The sequence below is a fragment of the Mastigoproctus giganteus genome, chromosome 1, assembly GCF_048544385.1.
Source record: "Mastigoproctus giganteus isolate SK-2022 chromosome 1, ASM4854438v1, whole genome shotgun sequence".
NCBI lineage: Eukaryota > Metazoa > Arthropoda > Arachnida > Uropygi > Thelyphonidae > Mastigoproctus > Mastigoproctus giganteus.
Window position 1 is genome coordinate 173153875 of NC_143575.1, and position 20451 is coordinate 173174325.

A 20451-nucleotide genomic window follows, 5' to 3' on the forward strand; every position below is an offset into this window, starting at 1 on the left:
AAAGTCGAACTCATTAATGCGTATGATCGGCAAAAAAATAGTGTTCGCAATCTCGCTGCAAAATTCAAAATCGGGAAGACGCAGGTAACCGACATCTTAAAGAGAAAAAAAAAAAAAAATGAACTGCTCAAACAATTTTGGCAACACGTAAATGATCAGGTTCAAAAATCATTCCCGAAAACTGTTGGACTTCAAATTGACAATGTTACGTATGAGGGGTTTTGTCGCGCACGTGCTAAAAAAATCCCCATTAATGGGCCTATTATTAGGGAAAAGGCTTTGGAGGTTGCGAAATCTATGGGAGTAAATGAGTTCAAAGCTTCTGTGGGATGGCTAGACAAGTTCAAAACTCGGCATAAAATTTCTTGGAAAACCGTAAGTGGTGAAGGTGGATCTGTTGATACTGGGGTTGTAACAGAGTGGACCGTCAAATCGGAAGATTTATGTCGTGATTTTGAAGCTAAGGATATTTACAACTGTGACGAAACAGGGTTGTTTTTTAAAGCTCTTCCTGAAAAAACAATGAGTCTGAAAAACGAAAAGTGCCAGGGCGGAAAAATTTCTAAGGAACGCTTGACTGTACTATTGTGTACAAATATGCTGGGAGACTTTGAACAACCTCTTGTTATAGGAAAACCACAAAATCCTCATTGTTTCAAGGGCATAAAGTTGAATCTTTTGAATGTTGACTGGAAGTCTAATAAAAAAGCGTAGATGACACGAGATATCATGAGCGAATGGATAATTCACTTTAACCAAAACATGATTCGTCAAAACAGAAAAATTATTCTTTTCGTGGATAATGCTGCATCTCACCCGCACATTGAATTGTCCAACATTTAAATCGTTTTTCTGCCACCAAACACATCTGCAGAGTGTCAGCCCTTGGATCAAGGGATAATAAAAAATTTTAAACTTCACTACAGAAAACGTGTTTTAAGACATCTTATTGCAAACATGAACGATGTAACATGAGTGAGTGACCCTGCAAAGAAACTCAGCATCCTAGATGCGATTCAGTGGATTTCCTCTTCAGTAAACGCAATTAGAAAACAAACTGTCGTGAACTGTTTTGTAAAGTCTGGCTTCTCAAAGAAGTTGTGAACAGCAATGTGGAGCACCAAGAAGAACAAGAACTTCAACATCTATTGATAATGTACGATACTTCCGCTACAAGTGACGCTGGCTACAAAGATATAGACTCGAACCTCACTACAGAAGATGGTGCTCTAGATATCAACGACATTATCATCGATATTTTTCAAGAAGTTCCTCATGAGGATGAAGAAATGGAAGGAGGTCATTCTGTCGAAGAACATATTAACGACGAACAACTATTGAAAATAGAAGAAGCGCTCATACAAATCAATCGTTTAAAAATGTTTTTCGCCGCTGAAGAAGATACTGAAGGACTTTCGATGGTTTCTTCACTCCAAACTAATGTTGAAAACAAAATTATCAGCCGGAAGAAGGTGCAGAAGAAAATAAGTGACTACTGTATGTATTTTTCTTAAGATAAAGTCATAATATGCATAGCACAATTGTATGTATATTATTTACAAAAATATTGTGCAAAATCTGTATATATTTTAATTTAATTTTACATTAAAGGTTTAACGATTTTTCTTTCTTTCTTTTTTTTTTTTCTCCCTCAGACTTCTTGTTAGCGGACACTTCTCTCTAACGGACACATTCTCGTTCCCCATGGCTGTCCGTTAAAGGGAAGTTTCACTGTAATATTTAAAAATAACTAAATGCACAAGGCATAATACGTTAAGAGTAAGAGTTTAATATCTATATAATATCGGTGTGGATACACCATAGATAACTCGAAACTACGATGGTAGTGTGGGAGGCATCATTTGCTCTGTATCTCATATTGTGCTCTTCCTTCACAACTGTTATCTATGGTGCATCCACACCGATATTATATAGATATAATATAATGAAACAACATACAAAAATAACAAAATCATTCTGAAATTCTGGAAATAAACTTTAAATTCTAAATCACAGTAATCATAAATACTCTATCATAATAATAAAATAAAAGGAAAATTATAATGTTAAAAAAAAAAAAAATACAAATCTGTTTCCTTGCTTTAAGAGATGCGAATTTATTAATTATTTCACTTATGTTTATTTGTTCCAAATGATCATTTTCCATTGAAATTATTGCCAGATTAGAGTGTCGTCGTCACATTGTCGATCGTAAATAGTTTTTCATTAATTTTAATTTTGAAAAACTCCGTTCACCTGAGTCAACTGAAACTGGAAAAATTGTCTAAAGTAAGAAAAATTAGCATTAGTAGTGCCATGTGATGCAAGAAAGTAAGCTTATAACAGCATTAGCCAAAAAAGGATAAAAACCCATTTCCCATTCACCTCCCCATCCGCTCCAAAAGTTTGTCCGGTTCTTGCTTGAATTTATTTAAGCTATCAACTTCCACAACAACAGATGGAAGTTTATTCCACATTCAACCACTCGTTGACTAAATGCAAATTTCCAAACAACTGTTCTACAACGGTCTTTCCCCAATTTGAATTTATGCTCTCGCAAGTGCATAATCTGAGCAAGAGGAAGAATCCCATCAACATTGAGCCTGCTCAACCCATTCAAGGCTTTGTACACCTCCCTCAATTCACCTCGCAGGGCCTAGTCTCCAGAAGCTGCAATTTGCAGAACTTAAGCCTTTCTTGGTAAGAGCAGTTTTGTTCCCCTCATTTGCATAAATTTTTACACCTATATATTTTAACTGCTACATTTGAAAAAGTATCTGTAAAATTGTTTTTAAAAATATATTGTAACACTTCAAATGGAGTAAAAAAAAAAGTAAATGCAGCCATTATCAAACCACTGCAGGATGGAAGCCTCAACAATTCATGCTGAGGAAAATGGACCATAATCTGCCACACTGGTCCAGTGCGAGTTGACAGATCGGCTGTATTTAGCAGTCAGGAGCTTGAACCCCAGTCTACTCAAAGAGCGCATGCTATTGCACTACCACTCCTGGCCACTCAGCTGCAGAGGCCTTAAATGGAGTAACATTGTCTTTAATATAAATTTTAAGTATTCTAAGTTCTTCAAATAATGCTAAACCATCAATATTAGACTCGGTATGATCAATGTCACTTAATTTATTACATAAACCTTTGCAAAGATTTAAGAAATCTTATTACGATTTTTTTTATTCAGAAATATTATAAAATATTTTAAATATTTCTACATGTTTTTTCATGTTTGTAAACCTTTCAGTTAACGAGAAAATTGTCGCGTCCATAATTTGAAAGAAAAAATTAATTTTGAAATTTTGTTGCAGATCCTGAATAGCTTCCTCTCTATGTTCATAATCAAAATGACATCTTTTCCTTACAGTGGTTATTTCTGGAAACAAAGGGGCAATGCCAGTAATAGTAGCCATATTATTAATATTTTCAAATGCTTCCTCTGTTCTATTTACTTGGAAAATATTCCGCGATTTCCCATTGGTAGGGGTGTAAGGCAAGGATGTTCCATGTCCCCCATACTATTTGATTTATACGCAGAAGCACTGATGAAAGAGTTCAAAGAAGAGCAAAAAGGAGGTGTAAAAGTAGACAGGGGGAAGACAAAGACAATAAGATTTGCAGATGGCTAGATAGATTGCTAATAATGAAGAATTACAGAGCTCCTATGCCATCTTGAACAGCACAATAAAGGAGTAAAATATGAAGATTAACAGCAATAAAACCAAGGTTTTTTTTTTTTTTATGTGAACCCCAAACACGAGAGGTATTAGAACCTATAGTACTTAGTACCGTGCTTGGGTTAAAAAAGCATGGGTTGAAGGAGACGTATGGGGTGAGGGGGATGGCGGAAACTTTGCTCTAGAGACTAAACATGGGTTTCACCACTTCAAGCCTCCAATAAGGTAATGTTACTTTAAAAGTGGCCGGGAAGAAGAATCAATACAACATTAGATGGAATAATATTGGAACAGGTCGACAGATACTTGAAGCATAATGAGAGAAGAGAAAAGCCTGGAAAAATAAACACAAGAATTACAATGGGAAAGAAGCATTTACTAATAAAAAGAACTATTGAGAAGAAATTTCAAGGAGGAATTAAGAAAGCAAATGATGAAAACATTAATATGGACTGTTGTAATATATAGCTCTGAGACAATGGACACTGGGAAAGAGGAGATTAGACACCTAGAAGCTTTCGAGATGTGGGTGTGGAAGAGAATGGAAAGGGTGAAATGAGAATGAGATTTTGCAGAAAGTAGAAGAGAGAGCATTTGTAAAGAATTAAGAAGGAGACAAAATAACTTTATAGGACATGTATTGAGAAGAGAAAGCATGCTGAGGAAAGGGATTGAGGGGTAGATGTGTGGGAAGAGGACTGTTGGGAGAAGGAGAATTGGAATGATGGATTGGACTGTAAGAGGAAATTATGCAGGAATTAAAAGTATGGCACATGATAGCGAAGCATGCATCAATTAAGCCCTTGACCTGCCCGAGGGCAGAGAACTAGAAGAAAAAGAAGATTTTATAACTGCAAAATATAAATATGAAACATAGATTAAGATAAGCAAATTAATGTGCCTGAAAATCAAATATTTGCCTGTCGTGTTGAATACTGGTAAACGATAGAAGTCGTGCTGATCGTATAAAACCAATCAGATGAGCAGTGCGACTTCTGGGTATGTCGAACAAGCGGTTGAATAGGTTTTAAGAGTAACACTAAGTTGCAGAATGGTAATCCCTTTGGCTCTTAATTCGTGCTTAGCAGCAGCACTAATTGAATAGATGCAAACAATGTGTTCCCAGTAAAGTCTCTTGTAATCTGTCCGTTATATGGAAATTTTCTTCATTCTACTGAAACTATTATAAATGTAATTACCCACAGGAATTAAAAAAAATTCGGAAATATCAAATTTCTCTATAAAGAAGTTAGTTAAACAGAGGTCTGAATTGTATATGTAAAATTTTTTTGGTGCCCTCCTAATCTGCTGCCCGTAAGTGATGCTTACCTTGCCTACCCACTTGCGGCGGCCCTGAATCCGGTCCAAGCACACAGTAAGTTGGCATTAACTTGACTTTATTCCGTAATCTAAAGTTACTTTGGTTAAATTTCATACTGTATTTTGTCTTTTTGAATTCAAACTGTCATTCATTTTTCCTTTAACAAGATTAAATTGGCATTATTTTAGCTTTTTAACTCTATTTTATATTTATATACTTATTTTTATTTATGTTTGAATTTTATTCCTCCCTTTTGGTCTCTGTCAGGTCGGCTATGATGTATGTGTTTCGCATGTGTACATCATAACAGAAACAGAGATCCTGCTTATAGTGTTGGCTCCTACGGTTTTGGCTGCTGATCCTCGGAGGAAGTAGTTAAAGCCCTAGGACCCACTATTTTAGGTACCATCATAATTATCATTATTATTTTTATGTTAATCTAATTTAATTTCAGGTTATCTGCTTTTACCTTGCAGGCATTTTCAATTTTTCCATGGTAATTATAATTGACAGGTCAGCACCCCTACCCAAAACACTGAAAATAAACATTTTCAGTGTTTTGGGTAGGGGTGTTTGAAATTATTTTTCACCATTTGGCATCCCAATCTTTATGTTAACACACCAACCTGGCATTGTTTGACTTTGCCTCAGAAATTCGAAACTGTTTTTTTTTATCCACATAGCTGTAATAAACCAACTGAATATGAGTAATCTAATTGTGTGTACAATTAGTGAACAGCCAGTAGCTAATTCTTAAGCTACCAGCTGTTCACTGTTGTTTAGCTAAATGCATTAGATAAGGCTTGCTGACGATATATTTTTTAAGATTCCAGAGTTGACACTGCAAAAATTTACCATTTGCAAAAAATTTACCATATGTCCTAAATGCCTCACCTCATGTTGCTTTTAACAAAGGTAGTAATTTCTGCCATGACTGTCATAATCAAAATGACATCTTTTCCTTACAGTGGTTATTTCTGGAAACAAAGGGGCAATGCCAGTAATAGTAGCCATATTATTAATATTTTCAAATGCTTCCTCTGTTCTATTTACTTGGTACAAGTAAACACATGGGTTGTGTAAGGGTAGCTAAGAATAGGAACAGGTGCATGTATACTTGCGTGTACACCAATGCTAGAAGTTTGGTAAATAAATTTGATGAATTTGAGGTATTGCTCAAAACATCAAAGGCAGATATTGTTGGGATATAAGAGACGTGGTGTCACACAGATATAACGAATGCAGAACTGGAATTTGGGGAGTACAATGTGTACAGAAAGGATAGACAGGATAAGAAGGGAGGAGGGGTTATGCTATTAGTTAAGAAACATAAAATCCAAGGAAGTGAAGCCAGTCAACATCGATGGACAGTGCAGTGTCTAGTCAGTTTGGTGTGACATAAGCATTGGGAGATCAAAATTGAGAGTAGGAGTGTGCTATAGGCCTAATGACTCTGATGAGTATAATAAGAAACTGTACAGGGAAATAGAGTGGGCCAGTAAATCAGAGTCTTATAATGGGGGATTTTAATTTCCCAGATATTGACTGGAATTTGTGGGTTGGTCACTCATACACTAGCAAGGCTCTTGTGGATTTATTGGATGATTGTTTTTAGTAAGTTTGGCTACAACCATAATAAATCGCAAGATGTAGTTCATGATTACACTTAAAGGTTCACAAAATTTATGGAGATTCTCAATCATATATATCTTCCATTTACAATAAAATTAATGTTCAGGATGCATGCAAAGCAAATTTTCCCTTAACTACATAAGTGTGTCATTGCTATTATAATTAAACTGCAAACAGATGGATATTTAAATATGTAATGCTGAAAGCAAATTTTTTTTAGATGACAAATGCTTAAATTTGATACCAGTTCTAGAACATGCAATCATGTGGGTTATAAAAGTGTGCATTACAAAAATACCATCAATTTCAAATATAAATGCATTTCATTAAGTTTTGTCTTTTTAAAGAATGACTGTAAACATCTGGAAAATTCAGAGTTGGGAATGACTATTGACAGGACAGTCACAAACTGAAGTGGCCAGAGCCTTAAATATATCAAGAATAGCAATTTCAAAGTTACAGCACCTCAAGATGACATTTTTGAGGAAATCTTCACATAGAAGGCATCAAGAAAGAAGCCTCTACATGTGATGCCTATGGTTTGTGTTCCTCACCCCCTTTTCCACAAGAAAACCAGTCTAACCTGATGCAAATGAAACTGTTTCTAGAGCCATGAACAACATTGTCTTTTATTTGTATGAGTTGTGATTATCCTGAAGCTTATTCTTGACAGTCTGGAAAGACAGTCATAAAACACATTCCCTCTCCAACATCAAGAAAAGGGACCACTACTACTGTGGCAATGAACTAGTGATCCAGGGCCAAACTGCACCTCTTTTCAAAGGTGCAGTTAGGCCCTGAATTTGCTTCAAGATTGAAAATTATCTTGTACATAGGGCTTAACTGGTTCACAAATTTCTTCTAAGTGAGAATATTCTTCAGATGGAATGGTGTCAGGTTTTTGAGGCTGAATCCAATTTGGCATGTCCTAGATGCACTTCGGCATATTAACCTCCATGCACTGAGGCCTAATAAACAGTATAAGAGCTCATTTGGAAAGCTTTTGACTGTAAGTGTGATAATACTCCCTATTAAATGCCTGAATTATATAAGACTGACTCTGTTAGTTTTGATAATCACATTTATTTTCAAATAAAATATATTTGATACTTATAATAATACTAGTCCACAAAACATATTTTGTTTTGTATCTCAGATATTGCAGTTGCACCTTAACTTTCAGATATAACGATGTGTGGGTTTTTGGCTGAGGGAATAAATTTCATATTACTCAGACAATTGAAATAGATTACAATGGAAACTGCTGTTAATACAAACTGATATTGATTGAAGTGTCACATTATCATTAAGAAAAGTCTACTGAAAATTGTTCACAAATATTAAGTATGACTGTTTGAAAAGGAAAGTTTGTGCACATATATAGTATCACAAAATTATCCAAGGCAAGAAAAATTAAAAGTGCTATAGTTTACTCTGCATATAACATGAAAAGCTGCAAAAGGCCTAACATTATTTATTAAAGTATTTTGAGAATGAGAACCATCACTTACTTTATTTCATGGTGAGAATATTTGCAAGTGAACTACTGTAAAAATCAAATAATAATGTATTTATTTCTATGTGGTACATTAAATAATTTACTTAAACTTAAACCTCCCCTAGGAAGATATATATAATAACATCACTGTAAAACTAAGTGGTTTGCCTGTTCTTCTGAATTTTCAGCCTTCATAGAATTATCAAGTACATTTTCCATAGCCAGTGTCTTGAAATGCTGAAAGGAAAATTGAAATGTGTATTCGGTTCAAAAAACTAATTTAACAACTAAATCACAATGTTAATAATATTAACATTGTGATTTATAATTGAAATGTGTATTCGGTAACAAAAAACAAATTTAACAACTAAATCAAAATGTTAATAATATTAACTCAGAATTCATTTAATAATAACTCAGATTTCACTCAGAAAATTAAAAACTTCCTAGTGGGTCTAGCTAAACTAAATATTTGTATTAAATTTGATAATTATGGATATTCACAAGAAAATATTGATTTCACTTTTGTAGAAATAAAATTATATATTGGACTTTGTATTCTGTTTTGAGATAACCATAGGTGAGATATTGATATTAAAAATAAACTGATTTATATTGATTAAATTTAGGAATGTTCAAATTAGGGAAAAACTTATTCAAAACCAACAATCTTCACTCTCTTTTGTAGACATTTCATTAGTGCTTGGAAACAAGTGATCTAACAGACAATTAAGCCTACTGAGCATGGGAGAACGAGAGTAGCCTTGTGCAGGTGAAGTTTTTTCTACTTTATTAGCTTAAATTGGCATATTAACTTATTTTCTAGAGTAGCTTTATATTCCTAGTTATGATACTTAGTTTAAAGTTTAACTTAGATAGGATTTTGTAGGTATTACTTAGTATCGGTAAGGGTATCAAATCAATGTGTTACAAGTTGCAGCTCTGCTGAATGAGAAGTTTTTTAGCCATATTTAGCCGCTTTATTGACCAATTGTTATATTAAATTATTTTCTATAAGTAGCTTATAGACCTAGTCAGGATCCTTAGTTTATTCTGAATTGAGACAGCGAGATTTGGAAGTTAATTAATACTTAAGTGTCCGTAGATTTACCGTTCGTAACTTGCCGCTATTGTTATATGATACAACGTTATATCCCGAACTAGATAGTGTAAGCTTAGTATAGTATATAATATAATATTGTCAATTAAATTGTACTTTTTAACTAAATACAAATATAACGACTTAGATTACAAACGTAAGATAATTAATTAATACATAACTTGATACGGAAGTTATATAAACGGAACTCGTAGATAATACTCAATAATGAAAAATATATATAGCATTATAACTGTGTTGGGATACAAGTTTGGGGTTATAATTTTGTACTCAAATTGAAATTTTACTGAAATTAAATCGAAATCATGACTCAGACCAGAGCAGCAAAGCAAAAGGCTCAAGCTAATGGGAGTGCTGTGGCTCAGGGGAGAACTGAACTGAGGGGAGCAGTTGCTCTCTGAATCACAGCCTTTTAAAATGCACTGCTTGCTTGATGTTTGTGGAGCAATCGGGTACGGGACATGATATTGCCATGGAGGATGTCTTTGTGTGTGTGTGTGTGCGATGTAAGGAAATCAGGCGACAACTCAGCGTTGTTATGAGCCTATATGAGAGCTTGAAGGACAGGGTGGATGCCCTCAAAGTATCAAAATTGAGGGGGCCCATCAAGCTCTCAGCTGCCCACATCAATGCCAGAACTTGCACTTGGTCATCACGCAACACAGCAGCAACCCTCAAGGCAGAATGTGCAGGTCCCACAGGAACTAGTAGTTGTTGGTGACTCTATTATCAGGGAAATGGGGAACATGCTTTATAAAAAGGATAGGTGGAATATTTGTAAAAATGATAGGTGGAACCTTTGCCCCTGGCAGACATACCAGGGTATGTCTGCCAGGGGCAAAGTTTGATGACGCTGTAGAGCGGATATCATCTTTTAAGGGCACAAAAGGTGATATAGTTGTAAACGTTGGCACTAATGATATAAGAGTAGGAGACCGGCGGAATTAATTAACAAGTACAGGTCACTGTTGAAAAAAAATGCCGTGAATTAGGGTTGAATTTGAAAGTGCCTGCAATTCTGCCCAGACACGATAGGAGGGAGTATACGATGAGAGCCTTGTCGATCAATTCGGCCCTGGAAAGATTGTGCAAGGCTCAAGGGGTAGAATTTTTTTCAGCCTGGTCTGTACTTGTTAACAGGAGAGACTGCTTCTACAGGGATGGGATACACTTAAATAGAAAGGGTGCAAGAATATTTGCTAATGCTATCGAGGCAGTGTTAGGTGGGTTGGAAAACTGCTAGCTTGGGGGATACAAGGACTAATAGATTAACAGTAGCCACTGGCAGAGGTGAAAGTGATTCTTGCACTGCTTCTATTGGAATGAGCAGCAGCCTGGAAAACAAGATGCAGGATATTTCAGAGACCGCTGGGAGTCATTGCGGTACAAGTAAACACATGGGTTGTGTAAGGGTAGCTAAGAATAGGAACAGGTGCATGTATACTTGCGTGTACACCAATGCTAGAAGTTTGGTAAATAAATTTGATGAATTTGAGGTATTGCTCAAAACATCAAAGGCAGATATTGTTGGGATATAAGAGACGTGGTGTCACACAGATATAACGAATGCAAAACTGGAATTTGGGGAGTACAATGTGTACAGAAAGGATAGACAGGATAAGAAGGGAGGAGGGGTTATGCTATTAGTTAAGAAACACATAAAATTCAAGGAAGTGAAGCCAGTCAACATCGATGGACAGTGCAGTGCAGTGTCTAGTCAGTTTGGTGTGACATAAGCATTGGGAGATCAAAATTGAGAGTAGGAGTGTGCTATAGGCCTAATGACTCTGATGAGTATAATAAGAAACTGTACAGGGAAATAGAGTGGGCCAGTAAATCAGAGTCTTATAATGGGGGATTTTAATTTCCCAGATATTGACTGGAATTTGTGGGTTGGTCACTCACACACTAGCAAGGCTCTTGTGGATTTATTGGATGATTGTTTTCTACATCAGCATGTTCAGGAGGCAACTCTGATTATCAATAGTGATTCTTCATGCATTAAGAATCTGCAGATAAATGAACCACTAGGTGGCAGTGATCACAGTGTGCTGAAGTGGGATTTACTCAAAGAGGTAAGACCCATCAAGGGTAAAGGGAAGGGTTTTTGCTTTCGTAAAGGCGACTACGATGGCCTAAGACAGTATTTAAATTCTATACAGTGGGACCAACTGATCAGGGCCGTGCCGTGCTATGATACAGAGAGGCGGCCGCATCAGGCGGAACCGTAAGGGGGCAGCATAAGGAGCGAAATCAAAATACAATTTGAACTATTCGATAATTAAAAATTTTTACGCAACGCTTTTCTATATTGGTCTACGTTATTCCGATATTGATGTATACGATTTATGATTTATCGCATGCCTCTGCCTAAGCGCTTTCGGTACCCTTTGATTTTGGTTTCTAGTGCAGGTGCATCGTTGGCGAGCGCTCGCCGAAAGACTTTTGATCTGACAGCGCAAAGTTATTATTTTTGTTTGTAATATACCGCGTGGCCGCTCCTAAAAGCTGAGGTGACAATTATCACAAAAGACAATTGCACGTGTTACGTGTTGATAGTTCTGCTTTGAGCTTACAATTATTGACAATATTTGATTTTAATGTTAGTTTGTCTCGAGAAGTGGCAAGTGGCTGTGCTGTGTTGTGTTTAAATCGGTAAATCAGATATATAATATATCTGTATCAGTATAATATTTTTGCATTTATACTAATTCAGTTTTTGTGTTTAAAAAGTAGATCAGGTAAGAGAATTATTGTTTTTTACAGCAATTGTAGTTACTTATTATTATTGAAAATGATTATGTTATGACAATAGGGACTCGAATTAAAAAGTAGCATTTGCATGGACTGGGTATATCTCAGGTGCGGAACGAGTGCCTGTGTGTGATAGATAGAGAGTTATTTAGGTAATATTGGGCTACTTTTGCGTTCTGTGTGTGATAGAGAGAGAGTTGCTTAGGAAATTTTTGCATTTGCCTACTTTTGCATTTGTTATTTATTGCTCTATTTTTACCAAATTCATATACGTTGAAGTGGAGACAATACAATAACAAGTTAAAGAAAGGCATATGTCAAAACAGCTGCTAGCTGTCAATTTGATAGATATTCGTTATCTATTTATTATGTTCTGTTTCCTACAAATCTTACTAGCTTTTCAACTCATTTCTATTTTATCTACCCTATTTTAATAGCATGATAAGCATCATCATATTTAATCATTTTCAATGACCCCCCCCCTGTTGCATCTTTGCGAAGGACTGTGAATTTTTATTTAATATTTTTATTTGGAACAGAAAAGGAAAAAATTGTCTGGAAGTCAATATAAAAAGAAACGCTTAAAGAAAGAAGAACAAGGAAGAAAGCTAAGTCATGTTATGAAGTCCACATCAACAGCGACTGCTTTGGATTTGGCAAATAAAAACTCAGTGCCGCCCCAATCACTTCCAGAAGAAGTTGTTGAAGAGAGCCAAAAAATAACATCATCAGAAGTTCATCAAGAGCCGGGTAGCAGTGGCAGCCAGCAGATATTAAATGAAATTCCTTCTGATCCTGCATTATGGAATGCTTTCTGCATGTCATCTGAAACTCGTCAAATACTGGTTGAGAGGGGTCCATATCAAATTAAAGAATTCGACTTTCCTATTAATAAAGGAAGGCATAGATTTTTGCACTCGCATTATTTGAAAGTGTTGAGAAATGGTGAAGTCACTGAGAGAAGTTGGTTGATTTACTCTGTTACAAATGATGCCGTTTTTTGCTTTTGTTGTATGTTATTTGATAATTCGTCTGCTATTAGTGACTGGCCCAAAAAAGGCTATTCTGACTGGGGAAATCTTATAAGAGCCCTCACAATGCACGAAAAGTCTGTAAATCACAGAAATGCTTTTAGAGCATGGAAATAATTGAACATTCGATTAAAGCAGAAAAAAACTATTGACGCTGAATATCAACGAATTATCGATATGGAAATTCAGCACTGGAGAGGAGTTCTAAAAAGAATTATGTCAATAATTAAGACTATTGGCCTCACAACGCTTAGCTTTTCGTGGAACAACTGAACATTTGTTTCAGCCTAATAATGGAAACTTTCTAAAGTTGGTAGAATTGCTTTCTGAGTTTGATCCAGTAGTTATGGAAGAACATATCAGGAAAGTTCAATGCGAGTCTGATAAATGGTCTGTGACTTATCTAAGCAATAATATACAAGGTGAATTGATAAATTTGATGGGAAATGTAATTTTAAGCAAAATTGTCGAAATAACAAAAATCACTAAATATTTTTCAATAATCGCCGATTGTACCCCAGACATCAGTCATATTGAACAGCTCTCATTAACAATAAGAGTTGTCGCTTTTAACTCTATTCAAAATAAACATGAAATTGAAGAATTCTTTATTGGTTTTTTGAAGCTAGTGATTCAACCGGAGAGGGTTTGACAGAACTTATTCTGACACATTGGAAAAGTTAGGTTTTGAGTTAAAGTGGCTTAGAGGACAAGGCTATGACAATGGAGCTAATATGAAAGGAGTAAGAAAGGGTGTACAAAATAGAATACTTGAAAAATATCCAAGGGCGTTTTATGTGCCCTGCGCATGTCATTCTTTTTACAGAAACAACAACTTTTTTTTCTATTGTATAAGAACTTTACACTTTTTTTTTTCTGGTTCTACAAAGCATTGGGAAGTGCTAAAAAATATGTTTCACAATTAACTCTAAAACCATTGAGTGCTACTAGGTGGTCAAGCAGAGTAGATGCATTAAAACCTTTACGATTTCAACTTGTTGAAATCTATGATGCATTATTCTAAATAATAGAAGACGTCAACAGAGATGCAGAAACTAAAGTTAAAGCAAGAGGGTTAGCAAAAAATATTAAAAATTACAAGTTTATATGCGGTGTAATTCTTTGGGATATTTTATTTGAAATAAATTCACGTCTCGAAGCTATTGCAATCTGTAACTATAAATTTGTCAGATTGGGTAAGGATGTTATCAGAAACCACACAAAAAGTGAAAAGTTATAGACAATCTGAATATGATCAGATGAAAACTGTTGCTAATGAGATTGCAGATAATCTTGAATGCAGTACAGAATTTCCTGCCGAAACTGAAGTTAGAGCCAGAAGGAAAAAGCGTCAATTGACTATGAAGAAGCTGTCGATGAGCCCTTAACAGAGGAGAATAACATGACGCCACGTAGTTTCAAAGGCTTTCTCTATATCTAAGCTCACCATAACCAAATGTTCGTTTTTTTATGAATGTATTTCACACATTTGCCTCAGCCTTTATCATAAGGTCTAAGGTGGATCTGTTTTTACGAAATCCATACTGATCGTTGTTCACAGTAGTTTGAGTTTCCAGATACCAGGTGAGGCGACGATGTACCATTTTTTCCAGAGTCTTACCTAAGCAGCTAGTAAGTGAGATTGGTCTTTTCCTGGTTTTGGTATGGGTAGAACTACAGAATGTTGCCAGGATAGGGGAAAGTAATTTGCGACAAATATTCGGTTGAAAAGTTTTAGGAGAGACTAACACGTTCTCTCATTTAGATTCTTTAACATTAAGTAATATATGCCGTCTGGACCAGGTGCACTGTTGGCTGATTTTTTAAAGATTCTTCTAATTCATACATGGTAAGTGGTTCATTATAAGAGAGGGCTGACTTCGTTCTGAAATTTATTTTATATTTTTCAGCTATTGATTTGGCTTTTAGGAAAGTTGGATCGCATGCGGTTTATGCAGAATGGTGAGCAAAAGATTCCACGAGGATGTTTGCAATATTCTCGGGAAGGGTTACCTCTTGTCCTTTATAGACAATGTCCTTGTCCTTTATTGAGGAGGGAATTGATGGTGACTTTCCAGTAAGGCATCTTATTTTCCGCCAGATCAATCCTGCACTTGTATCTTTAGTGACAGATGAAGCAAAATGAATCCAAGACTCTTTTTTTAGCTTTTCGCCGGATGTAATGGGCCTGGGCTTTAAGTTTCTTGTAGATAATCAGATTGGCAGTGATTGGATTTTTTTGGAACTAATTCCATGCCTTGTTCTTTTCACCCTTGGCAGTGTTACATGCCGAATTCCACTAGTAATTTTTGTGTTTGGATCCTTTAATTGAAGTTTTAGGAATGGTAGTAGCAGCTGCCGCCAACATTTGTTCTGTGATGTGTTTAACGGCGGCGTCATCTATGGAGTGATGATGGATAATATCATCATCTAGTGTAATGCTTGATGCATATTTATTCCAGTCAGCTTTTGAGAATTTCCACTTAGTTCGACCACTTACTGATAAGTTTCTTCTTGTGCAGAGCTTACAGATTATAGGAAAATGGTCACTGTTTAATGGATTTTCTGAAATGGATTTTTCAGAAAATGACAGTTCTGGATATGGCAGTTCAGCCTTATTTCCAATCGAAGTCTGGAAATAACGTTGGTGAGCATAATGACAGATCTATAGCAGAAATTGAGCCTGTTGGAAAATGGATATAGGTGTCGGAGCCTGTGTTCAGCAGTGTGATATTATGCTTTACAAGAAAAGCATATATTGTGTATGTAAAGATCCCCATAACTGGTGATGCGCATTAAAATCACCCAATATGCAGAAAGGAGAAGGTAGTTGTAAGATAAGATCATCTAGTTCAGTTATTGAGCAGTTCTGATTTGGTGAGATATATATGGATACAAGAGTAAGCGTTGTGCCAAGAGCGAGGCATATTGCAACTACTTCAAAAGTGCTTTGTACAGGAATACGTCTGGACGGGATCTTACTGTCAATCAATATAGCTACACCACCATGTGACCCATGGGCAGAGATCCTGTCTTGCCTGAACAAGGTATAGTTTTTAACTGAAAGTGTCACTTGTGGAGAGAGAGATTTGTTTCTTGTAGACAGATGCCTACTGGATGATACTGATTTATCAAGTCGTTGTTGTTATTTGGTTTTTAGGAGCATTAGCAACTAAGGCCATATTGCTCCATGATATGCGGAAAGGTCATTCCCTTACCTTTCCGCATCCTCCGTATTTGGTGGTGATGGGCTCGAACCCCGGTCTAATCAAGAAGCGTGCACTACGCACTGCTGCTCCTTCCCACCTGGCTACGGAGGTGCCATTTATCAAGTCGTGAATATTGTCTGTGTTGCTACGGAGGCCTCTACAATTCCAGTGAATCAACTGATCCATTATTTAGCTTTTGAAGTAGAAAGTATTTCTGACTGTTTTTTAGAGCCAATCTGTTTATGGCATTCCAATTTTATTTTATCTTTTCTCGGGAAAGTGGGTCGTGCAGTATCCATGTCTTCCTCAGCATGTATTTCTAAGATAGTTTCATCATTGTTAGTGATGTCATCGGTTTCCATATCTGCAGTTAGAGTATTTTGCAGTTTAAGATTTCTCAGATTTTCAGTATCTCAACGCGATGGAATAATAGTTGGTGGTATGGTGACTGGGGTATTATTTGCTTGGTCTTTTACTTGTTCTTTAGGGGACTCCTGCGATTCGCTAGAACAGCTCGAGCCCAGCCGGAAATGGATGTAGCTGGTGGTATGGACACTTCAATTTTGGGTTCCTTCTGATTTGTATTTTTGTGTTGCAGTTGCATATGTGAGTTTCGGTACTGTGAGCAAAACTTGTTTCCTTGCTTCTTGATAAGTCACTTTGTTTTCTATTTTGTATTTCTATATCTTCTTTCCTTTTTTCCAGGTTTCACAAACTTTTGAGTAAGCTGGATGGTTACCTTTACAGTTTGGACATACCGGTGTTTGTGCTGGGCAGTCTGTCTGAGTGTGTTCCTTGGATCCACAGTTGGGGCACACTGAAACCCCTCTACACACTGTTTGAGCATGGCCAAATTTTTGGCAGTTGAAGCACCTGAGAGGATTGGGGATATAAGGTCGGATATGGCAATTCAGATATCCAGCCTTAACTGTAGCTGGAAGGATTGGTGTTCAAAAGATCAGTATAACACTCCGTGTCGGAACCAATTCACCATCTTTCTTGATTTTAATTCGATTTTCCTGTATAACTTTTTGGTCTTGTAGCTCTTGGACTAATTCCTCTTCAGTAACATTTAATAAGTCCCACTCAGAGAGCATTCCTTTGGAAGAATTTAGAGTGGCATGTGGTGTTACTGTGACAGGAATATTCGCAAATTTTGAGATTCTTAGTAGGGCTTCAGAGTGTCTACTATTCGTAGTCTCTATAAGATCTCCTGAGTGGAGTCTTTTCACCATTTTAGGTGGTCCGGCAGCATTCTCGAGACATTTCTGGATAAGAAATGGAGAAAGTGCACCTATCGGTTGACTTGTTTGGGAATGTATTATAAGAAACAGTGGTGATTCCTTTTTGGAAACCTCTGTTCTTTGTCTCTTAGGATGGGAAGTGTCAAAGTCAGTTTAGTCTGTCCTTGAACAGGTTGAGGCACGAGGCTCAACAGATGGATAACTACCTTTGTGATCCATGTCAGCTCCTTTTAGCCCTTGGCAGAGAACCTTTTCTGCCAAGGTTACTGGCCCCGCCACAGGGAGGCAGGAGCAATGCCGCTAGAGTGACCAAGCGGTGTAAGTTAGTTTGTTAGTTTTAAGGAAAGAAAAAAGAAAGGTGGTTTTCCTTTCTGTAACTTACTTACAATTCGTAAGAGTAAGTTAACAATAAATAACTTTAAACGTAAGAAAAACTTTCCAAATTAACAAGAACTGACGCAGTGAGAAAAACGCTTTGTAAATAGCCAGGTCTGTGCTCGTTAACAGGAGAGACTACACTTACAGGGATGGGATATACTTAAATAGAAAGGGTGCAAGAATATTTTCTGATGGAATCAAGGCAGTGTTAGGTGGGTTGGAAAACTGCTAGCTTGGGGGGAGGATTCTCAGACTAATAGATTAACAACAGCTGCAGGCAGAGGTGAAAGTAATTCTTGCACTGCTTCTATTGGAATGAGCAGCAGCCTGGAAAGAAGTTGCTGGGCATTTCAAGAAATGCTGGAGTCATTATGGAACAAGTACAAAAATGGGCTGTGTTAGGGTAACTACGAGTAAGAAAAGGTGCATGTATACTTGCATGTACACCAATGCTAGGAGTATAGTAAATACATTTGATGAATTTGAGGTGCTTGTCAAGATATCAAAAGCAGATATTGTTGGTATATCAGAGACATGCTGTCACGCAAATATAAAGAATGCAGAATTGGAATTTGGGGAGTACAACATGTACAGAAAGGATAGGAGGGGTTATGCTATTAGTTAAGAAACACACATAAAATCTAAGGAAGTGCAGCCAGTTGACATAGGTGGACAGTGCAGTGTTCAGTCAGTTTGGTGGGACATAATTACTGGGAAAGCAAAATTGGGAACAGGAGCGTGTTATAGGCCTAATGACTCTGATGAGTACAAGGAACAACTATACAGAGAAATAGATGGGCAAGTAAATCACATTGTCTTATAATGGTGGATTTTAACTTCCCAGATATTGACTGGAATTTGGGGATTGGTCACACACACACTAGCAAGACTTTTGTGGATTTATTGAATGATTGTTTTCTACGGCAGCATGTTCAAGGGGCAACCAGAGGGAATAATACTCTTGATCTGATTATCAGCAGTGATTATTCATGCATTAAGAATCTGCAGATAAAGGAACTACTAGGTTGCAGTGATCAGAGTGTACTGGTGTGAGATTTACTCAAAGATGTAAATACCATCAAGGGGAAAGGGAAGGGTTTTTGCTTTTGTAAAGGTGACTACAGTGGTCTCTGATAGTTTTTAAATTCTATACAGTGGGACCAACTGATGATGTTACCAACAGCAAAATCTAAATAGGAAGCATTCAAGAAATTAATCTTGGAAGCTACTAGAATTTCATAACAACTAAAAAATATTGTTCAAAGTTTAGGCCAAAATGGATATCGGATGAACTAATGAGACTCGTGGCAGAGAAGAAAAAGGTAAAGGATGCAAAGAAAAACAGCAGACTTCTTTACTTATGTAAACTCTAGAAGGAAGGGGATGAATCAGATTGGCCCACTTGATAGTGATGGTTCAACTGTCAATGATTCTGCTGAGGTAGGTAACAAACTGAATGAATATTTTGCATCTACATTAACACTTTAGGATTAATTTGAGGAGAGGAATGACAGAAGTTTATTTACCTCTAACAGGAACCTAAGTGATTTTGTAATAACTGAGAGCAAAGTGGAGCAGAAATCGCAGAAGTTAAACATAAGAAAGGGATGTGGGTTGGATGGGATCTATCCAGTTATATTAAAGGAGGCAGCAAAGGAAGTAAGCAAACCCTTAATCATAATTATGAGAGTATAATTGGACTCGGCAGAAGTCCCCATGGACTGGAGATGTGCAAATGTACCCCCAATTCACAAAGTGAGATCAAAGGGTGTGACACAAGTAATTAGAGACCTATTACAGAGTCACTGGTTAAAGAAGTGCTGTAGCAGCATCTAGACAAGACTGCAGTTACACTTCAGACAAAATATGGGTTTGTTAAGGGGAAGCCTTGTCTGATGTGGTCACAAAGGAACTGGATGCAAAATAATTTTGATATCATATACTTGGACTTTAGCAAAGCTTTTGATACTGTTGCACATGGAAGACTAACAAACTGGAGCAGTATGGCATTAAGGGCAAGTTGCTGCTATGAATAAAGGGATGGTTGAGTGTGAGAAGACAGAGTGGTAATCAATTGACACTGCTCTTCATGGACTACTGTTATTAGTGAGGTCCACCAGGGTTCGGTGTTGGGCCCATTGTTGTTTTCCACATTTATCAATGACATTGATGAATGTATATCAGGCTTAATGTTCAAGTGTGCAGATGATAAAAAGGTTGGCAATGTTGTTAATGATAGTAATGACAGCAAACTATTGAAACAGGAAGTAGAAAAGTTGAGCAGATGGGCTGAGAGTTGGCAACTGAAGTGTAATGTTGACAAATGCAAAGTACCGTATATGGGTAGCAGTAACCTCAGAGTAATGTACCAACTGTGCGGTACTACACTTTGGGTAGTGGAGAATGAAAATGACCCAGGAGTAATTGTGCAGTAAGATATGAAGTTTTCTGAGCAGGTAAAAAAAAGGCTGCCGGAGCAGCTCGTGTTGTTTTGTTAATGATATACAGGAATTTTGCTAGCAGGGAAAAGGAGGTGATAATACCATTATATAAGGCAATGGTCAGGCCACATTTTGAA

At 36.7% G+C, this 20451-nt stretch overlaps 1 protein-coding gene across 3 annotated transcripts in view; it reads right to left on the bottom strand.

Moving 5' to 3' along the window:
• Positions 1-8194: 8194 nt before the first annotated feature.
• Positions 8195-20451, bottom strand: part of IFT46 (intraflagellar transport 46) — a 181465-nt gene continuing 169208 nt past the window's right edge. For all 3 annotated transcript variants that reach the window (XM_090375072.1, XM_090375065.1, XM_090375080.1), the window contains exon 12: positions 8195-8374. In XM_090375072.1, the coding sequence (XP_090231198.1) occupies positions 8282-8374 (93 nt within the window). In that variant the 3' untranslated portion in view covers positions 8195-8281. The remainder of the gene's footprint in view (positions 8375-20451) is intronic.